Source organism: Sciurus vulgaris (genome assembly GCF_902686455.1).
Source record: "Sciurus vulgaris genome assembly, chromosome: 15".
Taxonomy (NCBI): domain Eukaryota; kingdom Metazoa; phylum Chordata; class Mammalia; order Rodentia; family Sciuridae; genus Sciurus; species Sciurus vulgaris.
Window position 1 is genome coordinate 40,362,558 of NC_136476.1, and position 20,375 is coordinate 40,382,932.

The 20,375-nt window shown below is 42.8% G+C and overlaps 1 protein-coding gene across 4 annotated transcripts in view; it reads left to right on the forward strand.

Moving 5' to 3' along the window:
• Positions 1 to 941: 941 nt before the first annotated feature.
• The window catches only part of MTAP (methylthioadenosine phosphorylase), a 39,292-nt gene continuing 19,858 nt past the window's right edge, over positions 942 to 20,375 (forward strand). The window contains exons 1-5 of one of the 4 annotated variants that reach the window (XM_079112427.1): positions 942 to 1,137; positions 6,919 to 7,127; positions 11,823 to 11,909; positions 13,109 to 13,167; positions 16,506 to 16,673. In XM_079112427.1, coding sequence (XP_078968553.1) covers positions 7,125 to 7,127; positions 11,823 to 11,909; positions 13,109 to 13,167; positions 16,506 to 16,673 — 317 coding nt within the window. In that variant the 5' untranslated portion in view covers positions 942 to 1,137; positions 6,919 to 7,124. Of the gene's footprint in view, positions 1,138 to 1,220; positions 1,390 to 3,375; positions 7,128 to 11,822; positions 11,910 to 13,108; positions 13,168 to 16,505; positions 16,674 to 20,375 lie in introns of those variants that run through there. The other 3 variants (XM_079112426.1, XM_079112428.1, XM_079112429.1) reach the window with 3 other exon arrangements.

A 20,375-nucleotide genomic window follows, 5' to 3' on the forward strand; every position in this document is an offset into this window, starting at 1 on the left:
AATTGACATTGAGAGAAAACTTAGTGCTAATGCAAATAATGGGAGAGTCAATGTATATACTGTTTACATAAGCAGGTTTTATGGGCAGCATCCAGGTTAAAAAGACAGTGATATTTTGAGTAAAACTGTACTTGTGTATTGTTTCTGTGTTTCGCTGCGGTAGGGAAAGAGGTATGTATCTCCTTCCTCAGACCCCCTACCCACCAGACATTTGCAGCATTTCTGCGTCTCAGAGACCATTCTTAAGATCGCTACCAGCCAGTGTTTTGCTTAGGAGAGGTTACTCCATCGAGAAAAAAAAAAAAAAATACACGCACATATACATATGTATAACACTATAACATATATACATATATGTATATATGTGTGTATATATACATTTACATATGTATAACATATATATACATATATGCACTATAACATATATATACATATACATATGTATACACTATTATCCCAATAAAGGGCTGGTAGGGAGCGGGGCATCCTGCCAGTGTTGAATGATGGCAACATCTGTCCAGATTCTGAATCTAGGTGTACTGGATGCTGTTCCAGCGTAGATAGGGTTAAAGAAGGCCTTTGCCTGCTGGAACCGGGCTGGGAACCAGTTGGGGGTTTCATCCCCTTGAAAGCCACCCCTCAAACTAAGATGAATAAATCATAATGTGCAAACCAATAGCACGCTACTCAGTCTTTTGGCAACCCCGAGGTTCGTGTCTACCCTTCCCTGCTACATCCCGGTGGGGAATTGAAGGATTGGTGAACCGAGGTAGGAAGGGCAGACCACGCCCCCGGCCCGGCCCGGCCCGGCCCGCCCCGCCTCGCCCCGCCCCGCCCACACCGGCGCGGGAGGAAATCTCAGCCAGTCAGTTCTCCCCCGAGGATTCTCCCTCCCGCGAGAACTTCTGGAACGCAGCCGGGCCCGGTTTCGCTGCCGGGGCGTAGAGGCATCTGGTACTGAGCCGACCTGGGAGTACTGCTCTTCTTACAGGGTTCTGGTGAAAGTTAAGGAGCTAATTAAAGTACAAAGCGAGAGTCTGGATCAATAGAAGTTTCCCCTACACCGACCCATTATTACCACTCTCGTGAACCCGTTACAACTGGGCGTGAAGGAAAGAAAGCCCGAGAACCGGAAAGGTCTGCAAAAGGGGCGGGACGAGGGAACCTTGATTTGAGGCGGGGGGTGGCGGGGGAGAGCCCACGGGCGCAGCCAATCCAGCTGTCCCGGGGAGGAAGAGGAGGAGTCAGGGCCCACCCCCGGACTCCGCGCTGCTGCCTCCCGCGCGGTGTGTTTGGCCCGGCTGCCGCGTCTGAGCCCGGCGTGCTCTTCTGTCGCAGCCTCTCCTCAGCGCAGACATGGCCTCGGGCGCCGCTACCACTGCTGTGAAGGTGAGATCAGCTCGCCCGGCGGCTGTGGTCCGCCTTGCGGGTATCCTCTCGCCTCGGCTCCAGCGGACCGCACCTCTGGTCTGTGCGCCCTGCCAGTGCAGCCCTGCAGCGGCAGCGAGGGGCTGGGGCGCTGCCCTCCGGGAGGGGTTATCTGTGTTCCTCTCCCCAACGTTGGGGCTTATCTGCACCTCATCCTGCAGGGCGGTGTCAAGTCCTTTTGAGAGGGGCAATGGGTAGCCATTGGCTTCGCCCGCGCTGCCACCCTTCCCGGGCACCACTCCTTTCCCGGGAGGTGCTCCGGCTAGAGCTTGCTGTTGCCTCAGGTGGCCGAGCTTCTGCAGCTGCTGCGATTGTCGCCTGGTGCCTTGCGGGACTCGCGCTTCCGCTTTCTGACTCTCACTATCCTCGGCCCACGTGGGAGGGCTGCGTACTTGCTCTTTTGCAAGCTTCCGGCTTCTTTTTCTTACAAACTTAGCTTTCTCCTTGCTGAAGTTTTCCGCTCAGCGCAATGCTGTGGGGATCTGAGACTTTTATTTAAATACCATAAAGGAGTACAGGCGGCTCTTCCATAGGGCCGCTCTCGCTCTGGAGGCCTTTGACTTGAAGCTGCTTTGTTTGCATTCTGGAAAGTTAAGAGCTTAGATTCCTTAAGCCCCAGGTCCTCAGAGGTCTGGGCACGTGGGATCAAAGCGTGTAGGGAAGCTCTGGCCAGAGTTGGGCGTGACTTTTGAGAGTTGCAGTGAGGTTCCTTGGAGTTTTAAACACTTCTTTCCTTTAGTGGAGTGTGAGTAGAATTACAGTACACAAAATTTTTTGATAAAACTTCAGGCCTTTTGTGAACTGTTTATTATTGACCAACAACGCAATTAACCTGGTTCAGTTTTAGAAATTTCTTGCCCATGGGGCACAAGGTCCGCTGTCTTCTCCAAGCCATCTCGGTTCCTTGACTTGTGTGCAGCTCTTCTGGGATAAACCACTTCTCCGGGATAAGTTGGTAGTCAGCCAGAGAGGGGTTGGTATGTTAGGTTTTTCCAGTGCTTCATGAACCACTTACAAGGAGAGAATTAGATGTTTTCAAACTTTTGCGTTTTGAAGAGTTATTTACATTTATAGAAGACCTCTCCCAGCCAGTCAGAGAGAACAAAGTAGAAAGGGTGTTTATGAAACTCATGTGCAAAGTTTACATTTCCTAAAGTATCTATGATGTGCAGGTTTCACTGCAGAAATTATTGGGAGGGTTAGGATTATATTTTACATATGGTTGAAACTTATTAAATAGTAATGTTTATAAGTGAGAGAGCTTAAATTGATTTTAAATTACCATTTTTCCAACAATTAAATTATGTTAGGTATCATTAGGTCACAGTTTTCTCTTACAGGAATTCATTTAAAGCACCATCAGAAAGAAGGATCTTCCTTAAAACTGCCTCACTTTAATCTGGTTAGCATTCTCCATGACAGTTTCCCCGTAAAATAATGCAGTGCATTTAAGTACAGAACAGGCAGTATGATTTAAGCCCTGATGTAAATATTGAATGATGTATATTTTTGTTCTTGGCAAGCTGCTAGGTATAAAATTAAGAGGTACAAATGGAACTAGGCCTGCCTGCTGATTTCTCTCTGTGAGGCTAGAACAGGTGACAACTTCATCATTGAGAATCCATGTTGCCAACATCGTTTTTCCCTGACTGCTAAGGTAGCATCCTGTGTGGATAACGTGAGGTGCCTGTGTCCAGGGCAAAACAGCTAATAAGAACCATATTCTCTCCCTTCATCGTGGTGTAGTAGTGGCAGCACTTTTCCTTCAAGACCATATGTCCACACTGTTTTGCAAATGTCAAAGATCAACTAAGGTGTCCAGAATTATACAGCAGGACCTAGATAATGGCAGAATTGGATCTAGAACCTGGCCTTCCACCAACTAGATATGAGGCATTTCTGAAATTTCTCTGTACCCTGTTTTATTGTGAGTCAGGAGGACATCCAGGCTTAGGAAGGGGAATGTGGAATGCATGCACAGAGCAGGTAAATCTCCCTGAGCCCTCTGAACACTCTCCAGGTCTGGTGTAGGGGCACAGTTGTATGTCTGAGCCCTCATTGACATCACTGGCAGGTGACATATGACCTGACTTACTGCCATCATTTCATCTGGTCATTTAAACCACAGTTTGGTTGGTGGTATGGGGTGAGGGTGCTGCAGCTTAGCTCAAGGTAGAAAGGGGAGGAAAGAGCTATGGAGCCTGGAGGCTCAGTCGATATCCCAGATGGTCTTAACACTTCCTCCTCAGAACCTTACCCCGAGCCTTAGGTTAGGGTCCTCAGCTGTCAGAGGAACGCCAATCACACCTACTTTGAAAGTGTTGGATTTAAGCACAGTAATACGTAACACACCCAGCCCAGTTCTAGACACTCTGTTAATGCTAGCCCCAGTACCTCCCTTTGTAAAATACAACTATTAATAGGGGTTGGAACTTAAATTCAGTCACCTTGGTTTAGGAGGTGCAGTTAGATCATAAAGGTGAAAAACATCATCAAATTGGGATTGGAAGCATGATACTTGTTTATTGTTAAAATCTAGCTGTCTAGTGGCTGAATCCTGTCCAAAAGTATGTACTGAATACTTGCCAGGCACTGGGGGTGCATCTTTGAGTAAAACAATGTCCCTCTTTTCTTCAAGCTTATCTTCTAATGGAGGTGAAAGGCTAGCCAACATGAGAGTGAAACAGAATGATGGGGTCAGAAAAGGCCTCTAGGAAAGCAAATTCTAAGCTGTGCAGTGGTCTCCCCCAATTTTATATATTGAACCTAATCTCCAGTGTGATGGTAGTAGGAGGTAGGCTTTGTGGGGGGTGATTAGTCTTGAAGATAGAGCCCTCAGGCATGTGAATAGTGCTTTTGGAGGAGGGTAACTGGGGATTGAACCCAGGAGCACTTGACTGCTGAGTCACATCCCCAACCCTTTTTTATATTTTATTTGAGACAAAGTCTTGATAAGTTTCTGAGTCTGGCTTTGAACTTGCAATCCTCCTGCCTCAGCCTCCCTAGCAGCTGGGATTATAGGTGTGCACCACCACACCCAAAGAATATTGCTCTTTTGAAAGAGAGCCGAGCCGCCTTGTCCCCCTGTACCATGCAAGGCCTCAGCTATGAACCAGAACAATTTCTCCGCAGACACTGAATCTGCCTTTATCTTGGATTTCCAGCCTGCAGACTGATAAATAGATATCTGTTGCTTATAAGCTACCCAGTCTGTGGTATTTTGTTATAGCAGCTTGAGCAGATTAAATACAAACTAATAGACAAAATGAGGATAAAGAACCATGTGAAGACCTGAGGAAAGATAGGGGTCAAGACAGCTGGAACCAAGGTCTAAGGAAGAAGTGAGCTGGAGTCCTAGGAATAGAAATCTCAGTGCTGGTGCATGTTGAGAAATTGGGTGGGTGCAGCTTATTTATTGAACCTTCCATATAGACCATGATTTGAATTTGATTCTAAGTGTTCTGGGAACCATTAAGGATTCTGAGCAGAGAGGTAGCATCTGATTTACATTTTTAAGTGATTGCTTGGCTGCTGTGTATAAAGTAGCCCGCATGGGGAAAGAGCTAAATCAGGCCAAATGCTGTGGCACTAGTGCTCTAGTCTGCGGTGATAGCCTCAGAGGTAGTAGAATGGAGATTGGCAAGAGAAACAGGAGGATTTCTGTTTCTGACCTGGGGAACCCAAAGGATGGTAATACTGCTGATCGTTTTCAATTAGGAGATGGGAGCCATGAGTGACTCTTTGAAGCAAAGAGGGTGAATATAGAATTCCTTCCTCTGACATACTGCTGGTTAGCAGGCTGGGACATATGTTGCCATGGGGCCTCTTTGCTATAGGAATAAAGTGGGTGCAGCGTGATGTTGGATTGAGGGAGGAAGGAAGCCCCTGAGAAGAAGAGTAATTGAGATAGTCTACAGTTCACTATAGTTGGGTGTGGTTCATGCAGGGGGTGAGAATAACAGGTGGGCAGCCAGGAACAGAGCCAGCAGGACTCAAAGGCCTTGGGATTAACACCTGGCATTGTCCAGGGGGACCTCAGGGAGATATTGTCCTCTTGCTTCAGTCATAGCAGAAGCAAAAGGCCAAACAGGTCTTTGGCATCCAGAGAGAGTGTATTCTAAGGGGTCTCTCAATGGGCTGTGACTTCCCCTGCAACTGCCCAACTTTCACTTTGGGAGATTAAAAAATAACCTTTTAATCTTTTTTGTTGTGGCAAGGAGGAGATATGATTTGCAGTGACCTGCTTGGTGAGTGAACAATTCTCTAAATATAGGTGGTGGGTCAGATTAGGAAAATTAGAAATCATAAAAATTAAGACAAAGACACAATTATAAGTGGAAAAGTGACACGGTGGGTAACAGCCCTGATAGAGTTTGGCTTAACTAAGAGCAAGAGTCCGTGTTTATTATATAGGTATAAACATCAAAGGAATTCACTGTGAAAAGACTTCTTCCAGGTAAACAGGAGGAAGTTTGTGAGCAAAATAGCTTAGTTGGGCCTTATCAGTTTGCGCCCATCTCTTCTACTTCTGGGCAGCTAGGATTTGAATTCGAGGCTTTTGAACTAGTAAATTCCATGACAAGCATGGAATTCTCCCTATCAGCAGTGTGGAGTCACCTGCAGATGGGTGTTTCCCTCGGCACTTGTGGCACTTTTGCACCAAAAGATTCCCAGAAGCAAGTGGCGCCTCACTGTCCAGGGTTACATCGTTCAAGGCAGTGATCTATTCACTGCTCCCAACAGGTGTGTCCCATTTTAGACAGGTAGTAAGCTACCAAAACAATGGTAGGAAAGAAAGTGGCAAGTCGGTGTCTTGTTTGTGGAGACTGAGCCTTTAAAACTATTTCTGGCTTTCTCAAGTGTGGCCAGCAGAGGACTTCAGACTGAAAGTCCCTATGTGGTACTCTAAAATTGGGGTACAACACACACACCTCTGTTGAAAATTGAATTACCAATCAGCCCTTTTTTGTGTGCCTAGGGACACAATGGCATTTGGGGCAGGATGGTTGTTTTATAGGACAGCCCTGAACATTGAAGGACATAGAGCACATCATTAGCACACCCCTGCCCAAAAACGAGCAGTACTCCCCCCAATCACTGTGACAGCTACAAATGTCCCATGTTTCCAGACACCCCCCGGAGAACCACTTGACAATGGATTGGAGACCCCTGTACTGCATTCCTGAAAGCCTGCCTGGTGAGGAGAGTTAGGAGCAGCCAGGTTTGTGTATAGACCGGCAGAGAAAAACAAGGAAGTAAGGGGAGTTTTTGCTTTGAGGAAGTTTAGTTTGATTTTGCGCATGTTTGCCTGGGGCTAATAAGGTGAACTGAAACAGTAACTGATGCTAATGTGGTATTTCATTTGACTCATGATAATTCTGTAGATTAAGTAGAAATCTGACCCTCATAGGTAAGGAAGATGAAACATAGCATAAATATTTGTAAATATTTGCTGGATCCTTACCTGTGATTGTAATCCCCGTATTCTAGTCTGTACCTCAGAGGCATCTAAACCAGTGGTTCTCAAAACTTTCTATGCATCTGCCTCACCTGGTGATGTTACAAATGCAGATCTTGGGCCCTGTCCCAGCCCTGCTGAACCAGAAACTCGGGACTTCAACAAACCCCAGGATGTTAAATGTCCACCAGCCCTAGAGCTTTGGAAAGGGTTGGCACCTACATTCTAACAGACTCTAATGGTGAGTCTTACTCAGTGTTGCTTTCCTGTGGCTGCTGTGCCTCAGACTGAGTACCTTCAAATGACAAGTATATTCTCATGGGCCTGGAGGCCAGAAGTCCAAAATGAGTCTAACAAGGCTAAAATCCAGCTGTCAGTATCCTCTTCTTGGAGGATCTAAAAGATAGACCAGTTCCTTGCCTTTCCCAGTTTCTGGAGTCATCAGCCTGGCATGGCTCACGACCCCACAATCACATCCCCTTTTCTCTCCCTCTGCTCCCAAGATCCCACCACCTTCATTTGACCTGCCCTCCCTTTTGTAAGGATCTCCTTCCTGAGTACATTTAGGGCCCACTCAAATAATCCAAGATAATCTCCCCATCTCATGGTTCTTGATTTGGTCATTTAGCATTCATAGGTTCTGAGAATTTGAATATAAATACAATCTCTTTGGGGTGCTGTTAAAGGTCTGAATCTTAAATGTCCCCCAAAGACATTTGCTACAGGCTTGGTCACCAGCCTGTGGTGCTATTGGGATGTAGTGGAACCTTTAGGAGGTGGGCCTAGGAGGAGAAAGTTAGGTCATTGAAGGGGATACTGGGACCCAGGACCCTTCTCTCCCTTTGGCTTCCTGGTAACCGTGGTGAGCAGCTTTCCTCTACCATGCACTCCTAACCATGATGTTCTGCCTCCACACAGGCCCAAAGCAACAGGGCCAAGTGACCATGGATTAAAACCCTGAGCCATAATAAACTTTTCCTCCTTTAATTTATTTCCTCAGGTATTCTGTCACAGCTACAAAAAACTGATGAACATAGGGGCCATTATTCAGCCTATCATACTCAGCTAGGCCACATTTTATAAATTTGTGGCTTAAGCCCTAGAGCAGCATGCTTAATTGTGGGTGTACGTTAAAACCACTTGAGGGGCTTTAAAACAAATTCTGCCTTTCTCATTAATCAGAATCTCTGCAGTTTGGGACCTGAGCATTGGCATTGAAAGTTCAGCATCCCTGAGCTGACTTGGGAGGAACTCTGGTAGATCCTGTGAAGGAGAGCTCTAAAGAACACAGTGAGCTTTGAGGAAAACCCTCAAAAATTACTGTAGCATTTCAGGAATGAAGTGTGTCTTCAAGAGAGTGATTCCTTATTGGACTTGTAAGAGAGGTTGATCAAAGTGTTCTGATCTGTGGGGCCATCAGGCTTCTCTGACTGAAATGTAACATCCCTGTTTACCAGGCCGCCATAATAAAGCTCACTGACAGGTGACTTAAGCAATGGAAGCTTCTTACCTTACAGTTCTAGAGTCCACAATCAGAATGTAACGGGGTCAATTTCTCTGACTTTGACTTATCCCTGGCAATGTTTTCATTGCGTCTCGCAGTCTTCTATGCAGATGTCTGAATCACTCCTCTTAGGATTCCAGTTTTGGGGCCCTTCCCATTGACCTCATTTAACCTTTATTAACCTCATTGAAGACCCTGTCTCCAAATACCATCACATTCTGAAGTACTGCAGGTTAGAACTTCATGAATCTGGGGGAGTGGAGCACAGCTCAGCCCATAATCATTCCTCACAAAGGATGTTTGAACCATATTGCAGGTTTTAAATAGGCCTGCCAGTCTGAGACATTTGGCTGTTCTTTTCCCGTATAGGACATCTGGGATTTTGAAAAGTCCTCAGAGACTTTAAAGCCTAGTTGGCCAAATAATGAGGACTTCTATCTGCTGAGCTTACCAAACTTATCAGCAGCAACCAGAGCTGACAGACTGAAATGCTCAGACCATAGACTGTGCCGGCTTTTGCTCTGACTCTTACCTCTTTGAGAGTTGAAGCACTCAAACGCAGTCCATCTCTTTTGAGAATGCCATCATAGAACACCAGATTCTTGAAGTAGGGTGTCCATGTCTCAAAGTGATGGGTCCTAAGACTAGGTAGGATAGATGAAGTCTCCTGGGGCCAGGTACCAAGAAAAGTGCACACAGGGTAGGGATTAGGATGTACCTTTTCATCCTTGCTGGGTGTAACCATTCTGGCTAGGTGAACCACCACTTGGACAGATCCTTCCATAGTCTCAGAGGAAGTCAAATCTTGTATTTCTCTTTTTGAGAAGACTGGCTTAGTGGTCTGTCAGTGTGAAAATGTGGGAGGAACTGACAAAATCTTGTAGTGACCTCGATTGACCAGGGAATTTCCATTTTAGAACTTTGTGTGTGATGGGCACAATTGACCCAGAAATCCCATCTCAGACCATAGGCCATATTTCATAGGCAGTCTAGAATTACCTGAACTTGGGACTGGTGATCCAGCCCATGTGTCTTACAAGGTTTTATTGTTTCCTGAGAATGGATGAGGTTATCAGTGATCAGCCTTCTTCTCCTCTGAGATGGTCACTCATCTGATACCCAGAGGTACTATTTCTTTGCTTGCTCTCTGACCTTGGTCAAGAACTTGACCCTGCTGAGCATATTTCCTCATAACATGGAAACTACAAAACTTTTTAAATAGAGCATGATGTCAAGAAAGACTCCATGGGATATTAGGACATAGCATATCATGATGGTTAAGTCTTAGGCACCTGGATCCCTATACCAGTTTTGCTCCCTAGGATTTGCTCTTACACAAATTTCTTCATTTTTGTGTTTATCTTTGCTTCTTTGTAAAATGGGTATAATAGTATAGGGCTTGTCTCATAGGGTAAGTGTAATGATTAAATAACAAATTAGGCCTCTGAAGCAGTTAACACAGTACATCTCACATGTAAATACTCAGACACAGTCATTTCATTTTCAAGGCAAGTATTGAGTTGATAGTTGAGTTTAGAGACTTGCAAATGTGTAAATAGAATTAGGTCATCAATGCTTGGAGGCTTCATTTCAACTGTACTTTGACGTAGGGCCAGCAGATGGCGACATTGGCCACATTTTTGGCATTACCAGCCTCCATCTTGGCTGTCCAATTTCCTGGGGTGGCAATACCCCACCCAGTTGCTATACTTGTTACCCTGGGAAGATGGGTTTCCATAAACTACTAGAGCTAGTTGGAAGAGTGGATGGGCTTGCCTGCAGATATTTTCAATGCCAGAGACTCCATCCTGGTCTTCCTGGCAAGCATGGACTACTTGCTTTCTAGTCAAATACTATATATGCCTTGCTCAGGGCTGAGTTGTCAATTGTCTAATGCAGGGCCATCATACAGCCTGGATGGTGTGAACTGAAGTTTGGGATGCAGAATTTCAGCAGGACTCCTGGCTAGCTTTTTTTTTGGGGGGGGGGACTGGGGGGGTTTAACCCGAGGTACTCGACCACTGAGCCACATAACCAGCAGCCCCCCCACGCTCTGCCATGCGAGCAAGGCAGAGTTTCACTAAGTTGCTTAGGGCCTTGCTAAGTTGCTGAGGCTTGCTTTGAACTTGCAATCTTCCTGCCTCAGTCTCCTGAGCCACTGGGATTACAGGTAGGCATCACCATGCCCCACTAGCGTTTCTTAATTACTGCTTCCCTGCCAGACTAGCATAAAAACTAGGGAATGGTTCCAAAATTAGATTTGTTTTGTATATACAAGCCTGAGGGGTCCAGTGTTAAATCCAGAATCCAGGCCATGGCCCAGGCAATATCTAAAAGTAATCAATTCAAAGTGTTCATAAGTAAAAATGCGAGGATTTCTTTGAGTAGCTGAATCTCCAAAGAATAGGCTGATTTTTAGAGTTGGCAATTTATTTCTGTGACCAAGATGAAGACTTGGATGGACAGTTTATTAACCTTCCTATGACCTGTGGGGCTTCAGAGGGTACGTGAAATGAAGGATGAAATGGAGAGACCAGGCTAAACGAAGGGCCAGGTTTGCAAAAAGGCCTTGTGATTTCTTTAAAAAAAAAAAATTCTATTCAAATAGATGGTTTTAATGTATTGACTAAAGGGAACACTGCTGTTGATTTGATTTGAAAACTAATGTTGATTAATCTTCACTTATAATGTTTAAATGACATAAAACAATAAAACCCGTGGTTTCAGTAATGTACCACAAGGTGGCTCCATCAAAACTGACTTAGCCACTTAAGGAAATGTACTAAACCAACAGAATTTTCAGCAAGATCCCACTAAATTCCCGAATTTTATTTATTTATTTGTTTGTTTATTTATTTATTTATTTTCAATTTGTTGATTTTTCCCCCCCAGGAAATTAGGGCCAGAAAAAGAGCCATTTTCCTCTATGTTGATATAAATCAATTTATATAACCTGACCTAAAAATGGCTTACTTTAGATATTCAAGTAATTCTTAACTTTGAATTTTTTTGTTCCAAAAGCTACTTTGTTCAATAGGGTTAAACCTTTTCCTTAGGGTTGGAGAGATTGTTCCGGTCACTTTCCATGAGATTTCCAGTGGTATGGTGTCTAGCTTCTGACTGTTTAAATACTGTCTCCTTCCAGATGATGTCAGTTACTTAATTAGATATCTAAAAATGTCTCTCTGTTTATTTGTAATTCAGTCAGAAATAAATGTGATATAGTCAAAAAAATTACATTTTGGTTATTTCCAAACAAAAGAAGATCTTCAAATGTTTTTGAATGTGTTTCAGTTGTTTTCAATTTTTTTTAAATGGGCTTAGCAGAAATGGAGAAGAACCTATGAATACAAGTAAGTGAATTCATTTAAAATAATTATTTTGTTTCTGATGAAAAATGACCCATTGTGATGATCTTTTTTCCTCCCTTAGATTGGAATAATTGGTGGAACAGGCCTGGATGATCCAGAAATTTTAGAAGGAAGAACTGAAAAATATGTGGATACTCCATTTGGCAAGGTTAATATCTATTTAGTAGAGACATGTTAGCTTTATCCACTTCTTACTGGCTTGCTTTTTAAATTAAAAGAAAAAAAAATTGCTTTTGTATGGGCAGCCCAGGTCTTTGCTCCAGCCAGAGCGTGGGGTCTTGCCATTGGGTTTCATCAGCCCAGGGTAAGGATGTTTCAGAGCTCCCTGTTTTTGACAGCACAGCTTTTGAATGTCCGTAAGTGACTTCTCAATTTATGTTGCTAGAAAGCAGACACTCATTTTAGACATAATGGCTATGCTTTTCAAGTCTGCATTCAAATACATACGCTTCTAATTCAGAGACCATAGGTCACAGCACACTAACTTAGGGGACAGGTTGATAACTAATAGGATGAAGTACCATTACAAAGTGGCAATTTTTTGAGTGAGCCCAGAGCCAGAGGAGGATTGTCTTGGAGATCCGAACACAGTGGGTATTCGTAGCACTGGGAGGGAAGTACTCTTCCTTTTCCAAGACAGTCTGCTTATTCTCCAGGCCCCTGTGTCACTGACCCAGGCCAGGGTGAGGGTGTCTGCCTTCTACTTTCTGTTGCCACTTCCAAATACTGTAGTTCCTCTGATCTTCTGACGATCTCTGCATCTGTCCTTTCTAATCAAATCCTCCTGTTTAGCTTAGTTTTTGAATTGACCTCATGACCTCCAGGTCCTGTGTCATCTTGGCTTTCCTCTTAGCCTCATGCATCATTAACCCCTCAGAGCAGAGTCTTGCCCTGAATCACCTCAGGTCACCCCATGGCCATCTGAGACCTGGTTAACACAAGCAGACAGCACTATTGCTGAGTCCTTCATCCTGTGACAGTGATCTCATTACCTCTCTTCCTTTCACTCACACCTGTTCTTGAGCCTGCCATATACCCTTGACACGTCTAAATTTGATGAATCTGCCATCAGAGTCCCTGAATACTTGCTACAAATGACCTTATTAAGTGCTACCTATGTAGGCCTCCAGCAACCTTCAGAACCAGAGTCTGCAGTAGAGAGCTCAATGCATATTCATTGATGATTATGTTAATCAATCATATCTAGACTCTTTTCTAAGCTGTATTTTCAGACTGCAAGTCTCCTTGAATCTATTGTAGGTTAGCAATTTAAATGGCAGCTTTTTAAATTGTTTGCTTATGTGTCTTTAAAATCACTGAGGTGTAACTGTTTTTCATTGTATACAGCCATCTGATGCCTTAATTTTGGGGAAGATAAAAAATGTTGATTGTGTCCTCCTTGCAAGGTAGGTATTTTGAGCTTTTACAATATTATCACTAAATTTAAATTTAGCTTAAATTCTTGGAAGAGTAGCGCTACAGGCATGAGCTTTTACATGTTGGGGGAGTCAGAACATCTTAACCACCTTTAATTATTTAATTAATTATTGGGGTAAGCAGTGCATATGTAGGAAATCAAAGAGTTCATGTTCTACTCCACTCCTGGAGGTTGGAAAAGCAATCTGTTGAATAAAATTGAAACTCTAATGTCAGTTCTAACTGCAAGAAGAATTTATTTTTTGTTCATTTTTTTTTCTAATTAACATGAAGAACAGTGTTTCATTCATAGCTCCTTGTATAGTAGTTACGCATTTGTGGAGAGGGGATAGGGTCCCTGAAGTGGGTTGATTGTAGTGCCTATACCCTTGTTCCCTGGTTGAGGCTCACGCTGCTCCCTATTTAAAGGAGTCAACATTGTTTTTATGACACAGTTGGAAGTTAATCAGACTACATGTATTACTTTTCCATTGCTGTGTTATAGATTATGACAAATTTAGCAACACACATCTCACAGTTTCTGTGGTCAGGAGTCTGGCACAGTTTCATGAGGTCCTCTGCTTGGGTCATGCAAGGTGTATTCAGTGCTTGTTCTTATATGGAGCTCAAGTTTTGTTCAGGCTTCCGTATTTGGGGCAGAATCGTTCCTCTCAGTTGAAGGACTGAGGCCATTAGCTCCTACAGGCAGCGCACACTCCCTGCCCCATGGCCTCCCCACAGCTCTTCACCTCATAGCAGCTCGCTTCAGTAGGGCCAATAGGACGTCACTAGCACGCCAGCAAGGTGGAGCCTGGTCGTGGAATGACTTGCAGTTTTGCTGAAGTCTAATAGTTGGAAGTGATTCCAGTCCACCCATGCTGAAGGGGAAGGGATTATGCAGGGCATGAACATGGGACCCTCAATTTGTTTTAGATGGTTGCCAAAGTGATTTCAGGCCACCTCCTCTGTTGGTCTGTGGTCACTGCTAGAGAATTGCTTAATTTTTTCCAAGCTCTCAGGGGAGACTGTTGGCAATATGGCCTGACGCTGAGGCTTTTATATTCCTGAACTAACCTGTCAGGCTGCGAAATGTTTGACCCTCTAATGCAGTGGTTCTGAACTGCTTTTGGTTTTTAAAATTTCTTTTGAAATATCTAATCAGAGTTTTGGAGACCAACTTCAGAAAGATATATGTACTCTCTGAGTATAGATGCTCCCCACCTTCTGAGAGGACATCTATGAACTCAGGATAGAAGCCCCCATATGCTACATTTGTCTGTAGTTATTTTGATGTTTTAATACTTCTGTTGTTGTTAATCAGGAAAGACATTAAAGATACTTTTTAACTGTAAACATGATAATTATAAGGAATATTTAATAATAATCCTATTAAGTAGGTGTTTCATTATCTATTTTACAGATGAAAAGAAACTGGGCTGAGAGAGTTGAGTGAATGATAGGTCACAGGGCTAGTAAGTAGTAGAGCTTCAAACTCAGAATTTTACTTCAAAGCCCCAACTTTTTCTTAATATTTGGATATATTTATTTCTAGTCTTTTTTTCTAGATATGTCTTTGTGAGTATTAATATTAAACACATAGAAAGTCAACCTTACACATATGTAAAATAGAATGTAAATGTGTGTTCTCACCAAAAAATATAAGCAAATATGTAAGGCAAAACAAAAACAAGACCAAATTTCTAATCATCATCAAATACTGTAAGTTTTGTGTGATATTCCTTCCGTATGATCACATGGAAAAGAAACTTGACGTTGGGCATTGCCTTTCTGTGGTAGAGTATGATGGGTCTTAGTTATTCAAGCAGCCTAGATAATTTTAGGTTTCTTTATGAAATATAGCCTCCAAGCATGCCTTGTGACGCACATGAATTTTTAGAAATAATTTCAGAAATTGAGTTCCCTTTACTAGCTGATCATTGGAGTCCCTCCAGGTAGTTGTGTTTGTGTGTGTGTGTGTGCTGTTGTGTATTTCAAGCAATCAAAGAAATTTAACCAAACACATTTTTTCGTCTAACAAATCAAACCATTTACTTTGCAGGTGTCCTGTTCTAGGTGCCAGGGAGGAAGGCAGACATGGCATCACCCTCTGGGCTGATTCCAGTTGAAATGACTAACACAAAAAGGAGATAGATTGAGGTGCTGGGAGGCGCTATAAAGAAAAATGAGTTTGAGGAACTGCAATGTGATGTAGATGTGGTGGTCATAGAAAGCACCTCTCAGAGGAAGTGATCTTGGAGTTGAGAACTAAAGAGCTTTGAGACCTGAGTAGGAGTGAGCGTGGATACAGCAGAGCCATGAGCCCAGGGTTAGGAGGGGTAGAGGTAAGGGCTGGGATGTGTCATTAAGCTGGGACCCAGGAGATGGAAATCTATGGTAAAGTGCTGGGTTTTATTGAAGCATGATAGGAAGCATTGGTGGCTATATTGATTTACTGTGCTGCAGAATGGCTGCCCTGCATAACAAATGAATTTTCTCAGAGTTCCGGAGGCCAAAACTCCAAGACCAAGGTGTTGGCAGAGCTGCTTCCTTCTGAGAGCCGTGAGGAAAGGACGTGTTCCAGGCCTCTCTCAGCTTGTCTTGTCTTGTCTTTGTCCTCACATCCTCTTCCCTCTCTATATATGTGTCCAAATTTCCCCTTCTTTTGAGGGCACCCATTATATTAGATCAGGGCCCACCCCAATGACCTCATTTTAATATGATTACTTCTGTAAAGAACTGTCTCCAAAAAACAGTCACATTCCAAGTTAGGAGTGGAGTTTAGGTCTTCAACATAAGAATTTTGGTAGTCACCATGCAGACCATCACAGTGGTCATGAGTCAGGTAATCAGTTCTTGAACAAAACCTGTTAATGTCACTCCAAACGACTGGGAATTCTCATACCTTTCAAGTTTTCATTAGCTTTTTAGGGGTCAGGCAGAAAGGAATGGAAAGACCCAACTGAGAACTCGGGCTTCCATTTCTGTTTTCTACACATGGTGCACGTGAGACCACATGCCTCACTCTGGGGTGTTCATGCCCCTACATGATAGATGCAGTAGGCCTTCTTGGAATGTGGATTCTAAGCAAGTTGTTACCTGCTCTTATGGGAAAATTAATGTATGGAATATAAAGCTGGCCTGCATTTTAAGATGAACTAGTCTGTGCTTGTTGTAGACTAGTTATTGCTTGATCTTCTCATTCCTCCTCTGTCAATAAAAATGCTTTTATAGAAAAGACCAGTAAACACTGCTATTAATTAGTCTCCTTTTCTAACAGTATTAAGATGCCCTGACCACTTGTCTACCATCTTTGTCCTCTTTCCCTTAGACATGGGAGGCAGCACACCATTATGCCTTCAAAAGTCAACTACCAGGCAAACATCTGGGCTCTGAAGGAGGAGGGCTGTACGCATGTCATAGTGACAACAGCTTGTGGTTCCTTGAGGGAGGAGATTCAGCCCGGTGACATCGTCGTCATTGATCAGTTCATTGACAGGTGAGCAATCATCTAAAATGCTCTTGTAACTGGTCACTCCCAGCTCAGAAAGATGATGTGTGGGAACCACAAGGAGGAGGGGAGGGCAGGACACAGAAGCTCTTGAAGCTTTTTATTGTGAGAGTTTTAATTTTACTTAACAAATTTTAATTGTATATATAGATGGGATACAGTTGGAGAGTTTGGTTTATGTATACCTTATACAATGATTAATATGATTGATCATGCTAATTTATATCTCACATTATATCCATTTTGGTGGTGAACATCTGGTTTTTACTTTCACAGTATTGAAATACATAATATGTTTCAATTAATATAATCATCATGCTGGTACAATAGATCTCAAAAAGGTTTTCTTCTTGCTTAACTAAAATTCAATGTCCTTTGACCAACATCTTTCCAACCTCTGATGAACACTGTTTTACTCTCTGCTTCTAAGTTGGATATTTTTAAATTTTACACATCAGTAAAATCATAACAGTATTTGTCCTGTGCCTGACTTATTTCAATTCTTATAATATCCTCTAGGTTCATTCATTTTGTCACAGGTGACAGTTTTCATTTTTATGGTTAAATAGTATTCCATTTTGTATGTACATTCACATAATGGAATACTATTTTTTTTATCCATTCATGCACTGATACAACTTGATTGATTTTACATCATGGCATTGTAAATACACTGCTATGAACTTGGACATGCTGTTTCTTCTATATACTGAATTCATTTCCTTTGGAATATACCCAAAACATGATGAAATCTCAACTTTTATATTGATCATATATTTCAATGATTAAATTTTTAGATAAATTAGGTTAGATAAGATTTAAAGCTAATTTTACCTGTTTCTCTTATTTTTTTAATGTGGCCACTAGAAATTCCAAAATTACATTGTGTAGCTTGTATCTTACTGCTGTTGGCCAGCATTTTCTAAAATGATAGTACCCCTGATTGAGCCACGAGGCTTCCATTTAACCAGACGTGGGCATGTATGTGTTTGAACATGTCATTGAGAAGAAAACTAGAACCTCTTGCCTTGTGGGTAATGCCCTCTATGTGCTGTACTGAAAACACATTTCTTAATAAAGTGGATTGTGCGTGTTTATTGAGGCAAATGTTTGACTTCTCTCTTGGTGCTGTCATTGAGCAAGAGAAGTGAGCCTGAGGCTGTGCTGTTTTTGCCCTAAGGTTCCCAGAGCTTCAACTTGTTTGACAGAACTGTAACATTCTACATGCCTGCCCCACAGATCATAGGGCTGCAGGGTAAGGGGCAGGAGTACTCAGTCCCAGATCTCATCTTGGCTCTGTTTTGCCTCAAGCAGATCACTCACCTACCTACGTGTCAGTCCCCCATCAGAATGAAGAATTGAACTACACTGTCTGTCAGGCTTCCCAGCACTGCCCATGGATTTTTGGGGGGCTGATCTAGAGACATACACTTAGGCCTATTGCCATAACTTTGCTAGCATATTACCTCAGAAAAAACATCCTCATCCTAAAGTAATCTTCAAAGGGTAGGGACGTTGTTTTTGTCTAAAAGTAAAAGATTGATTTTATTCTTTCTAACATCATTTTGTAACAAATAAAGAATTGTAATCAGATAGTAAGACTTTTGACTTTATAGATGGCATAACTAAAGCACGTCCTTTCTCATCTGTCAGTCCCCGGCATGGACTGTGCATCAGCCATGCCATGTATACCTTAGAGGTTATTTGATTTCTTTTCAGAAATATGAGATTATTGCTGTAATCATAAAATAAACCCTTGAAGGAGTCTGACAAGGCTCTTGTGAGAAAGTAGGGTCATTCTTTTCTGAAAGTCTTTTTTTTTTATTATTATTTTTATTTTTTCTGCTACATCCCAGCAAGTAAAGGGGAGTCCAGGCTGAGAATGTGCTGCAGAAAACAGGACAGCATACCAGGGGAGAGGGCAGTGGGCCCAGTGGCGTTTGGGCATGTGCACTCAGTCCTCAGGTCCTTTGTCAAACATGCAAAGAAATACCTTAAGAATTTAAAGGAAAAACAACCATTTTTCATTTGTGATCAGGTCTGCCATGGAAAGCAAAAAAATGTCTTGGTCTAGAACTTAAAGACCAAAAAGAATGCATTATGGTTTTCATTTTCCCATTTGTAATGTGCTGTTTTCCTCATTCTTCCCTTGTCCTTGGTCCTGGTATCCATGTGAGATGTTCTTCATAAACCAAAAATTAAAAATAGAAATTCTTACTGAGAATCCACAGGAGTCTTGTCCACAGTACATTTTCTGGTGCCCTGGGCCTCCTGCTGTCTTGGGTGCAATGAATCTATTTGTCCTACTTTGTATAAAGTCTCCATTGTCAGAGCCACAAGTCATTTGGCCACTGAGGATAGAACATGGTTAGGACTGGGACTTGTTCTAACTTCCTGATGGCCATTAAACAGTCCATTTGAACAGGGAAAAGAAGTGGACCTTTTATCTGTCCCTTAAGAGAATTTTGTCCAACCACTTGTACTTCAAAAGGATCTCAAAAAGAATCTGCTCTGAGATTTATAATTTTGGGTTTCTCTCCTGTGGTGCATACCCTTGTATGGACAGAGTATATCTGGCTTTCAACCCTGTCACCATGGCACTCTGTGGGTAACCAGAGTGCCACGTTTTATAAGTGGGGGTAGACAGACAAAGCTCATGAGGGACTCCAAGTAGATTCCACAGCGGGAATGATGGTGCACCTCTGAAATCTCAGCAGTTTGGAGGGCTAAGGCAAGAGGATCACAAGTTGCAACCTCAGCAACTCAGTGAGGACTTGAGCTACTTAGTGATATCCTGCCCCGAAATAAAAAATAAAATGGACTTGGAATGTGGCTCAGTATTAAAGTGTCCCTGGATTCAATCCCCACTACCAAAAAGAAAAAGGAAAAGATCTGGGGAAGTAGCTCAGTAGTAGAGCACCCCAGGTTCATTCCCAATATTGGCTTAGACCCTGGCTTTGCCATAAGAATAAAGGACACCCTGAAGTCGGCTGCTCTCAGGGCTCCAGTTGGACTTGTAGATGGTTTCTCCTTGGGCTTTGCATGTGCTTTCTCCCTGGCATCTCCCGTGTCTTCTGTGTCTCTTCCTGTCTCTGTACAGGGACAGTGAGGAACCAACTCATCATTACTTGTTGATTGATTCTGTAGTCACTTCCTCAGGGTAATAACAGTTCTTTCTACAAGGACTTCTTTGAGTGTAAGATAACAGCTTCCTCCTTTCGAGTCCAGCAGGATAGGTAATGGGCAGTTCATTAACCTAGTCCTTGACATGGCTCCTCCATGCTGTGACTTGGCACAGGCCCTGTGTAAGCCTAACAGGGTTTCAGGATCAGAAGTGGAGAAGTTTATAAGCATGATGGTTCATTGGCCTGGCCTTTTGTTTTTTGTTTATCAGCCTTTCCATTATACACCTCACATTTAAAGCTTGACCTCCACAGTACATTAAAAAGTATTAGATAGGAGTGATTTCTCCTAAATTTTTGCTATTGGAGCAAAGCAAGACTGTTTCCCTCTGGCTGCTTTCATCAAAGCATAAGGCTTTTTTTTTTTTTTTTTTTTTCTCTTCCTGTGTTCCTTGTGGCCTGTGCATCCCCACTTTTCTAACTCAGTTGTTATTGGATACTGCTGCAGATTCTTTTGTCCATATGGGAGAACTGGTGATAAGGTCTTTTTTTTTTTTTTTTACCCCAA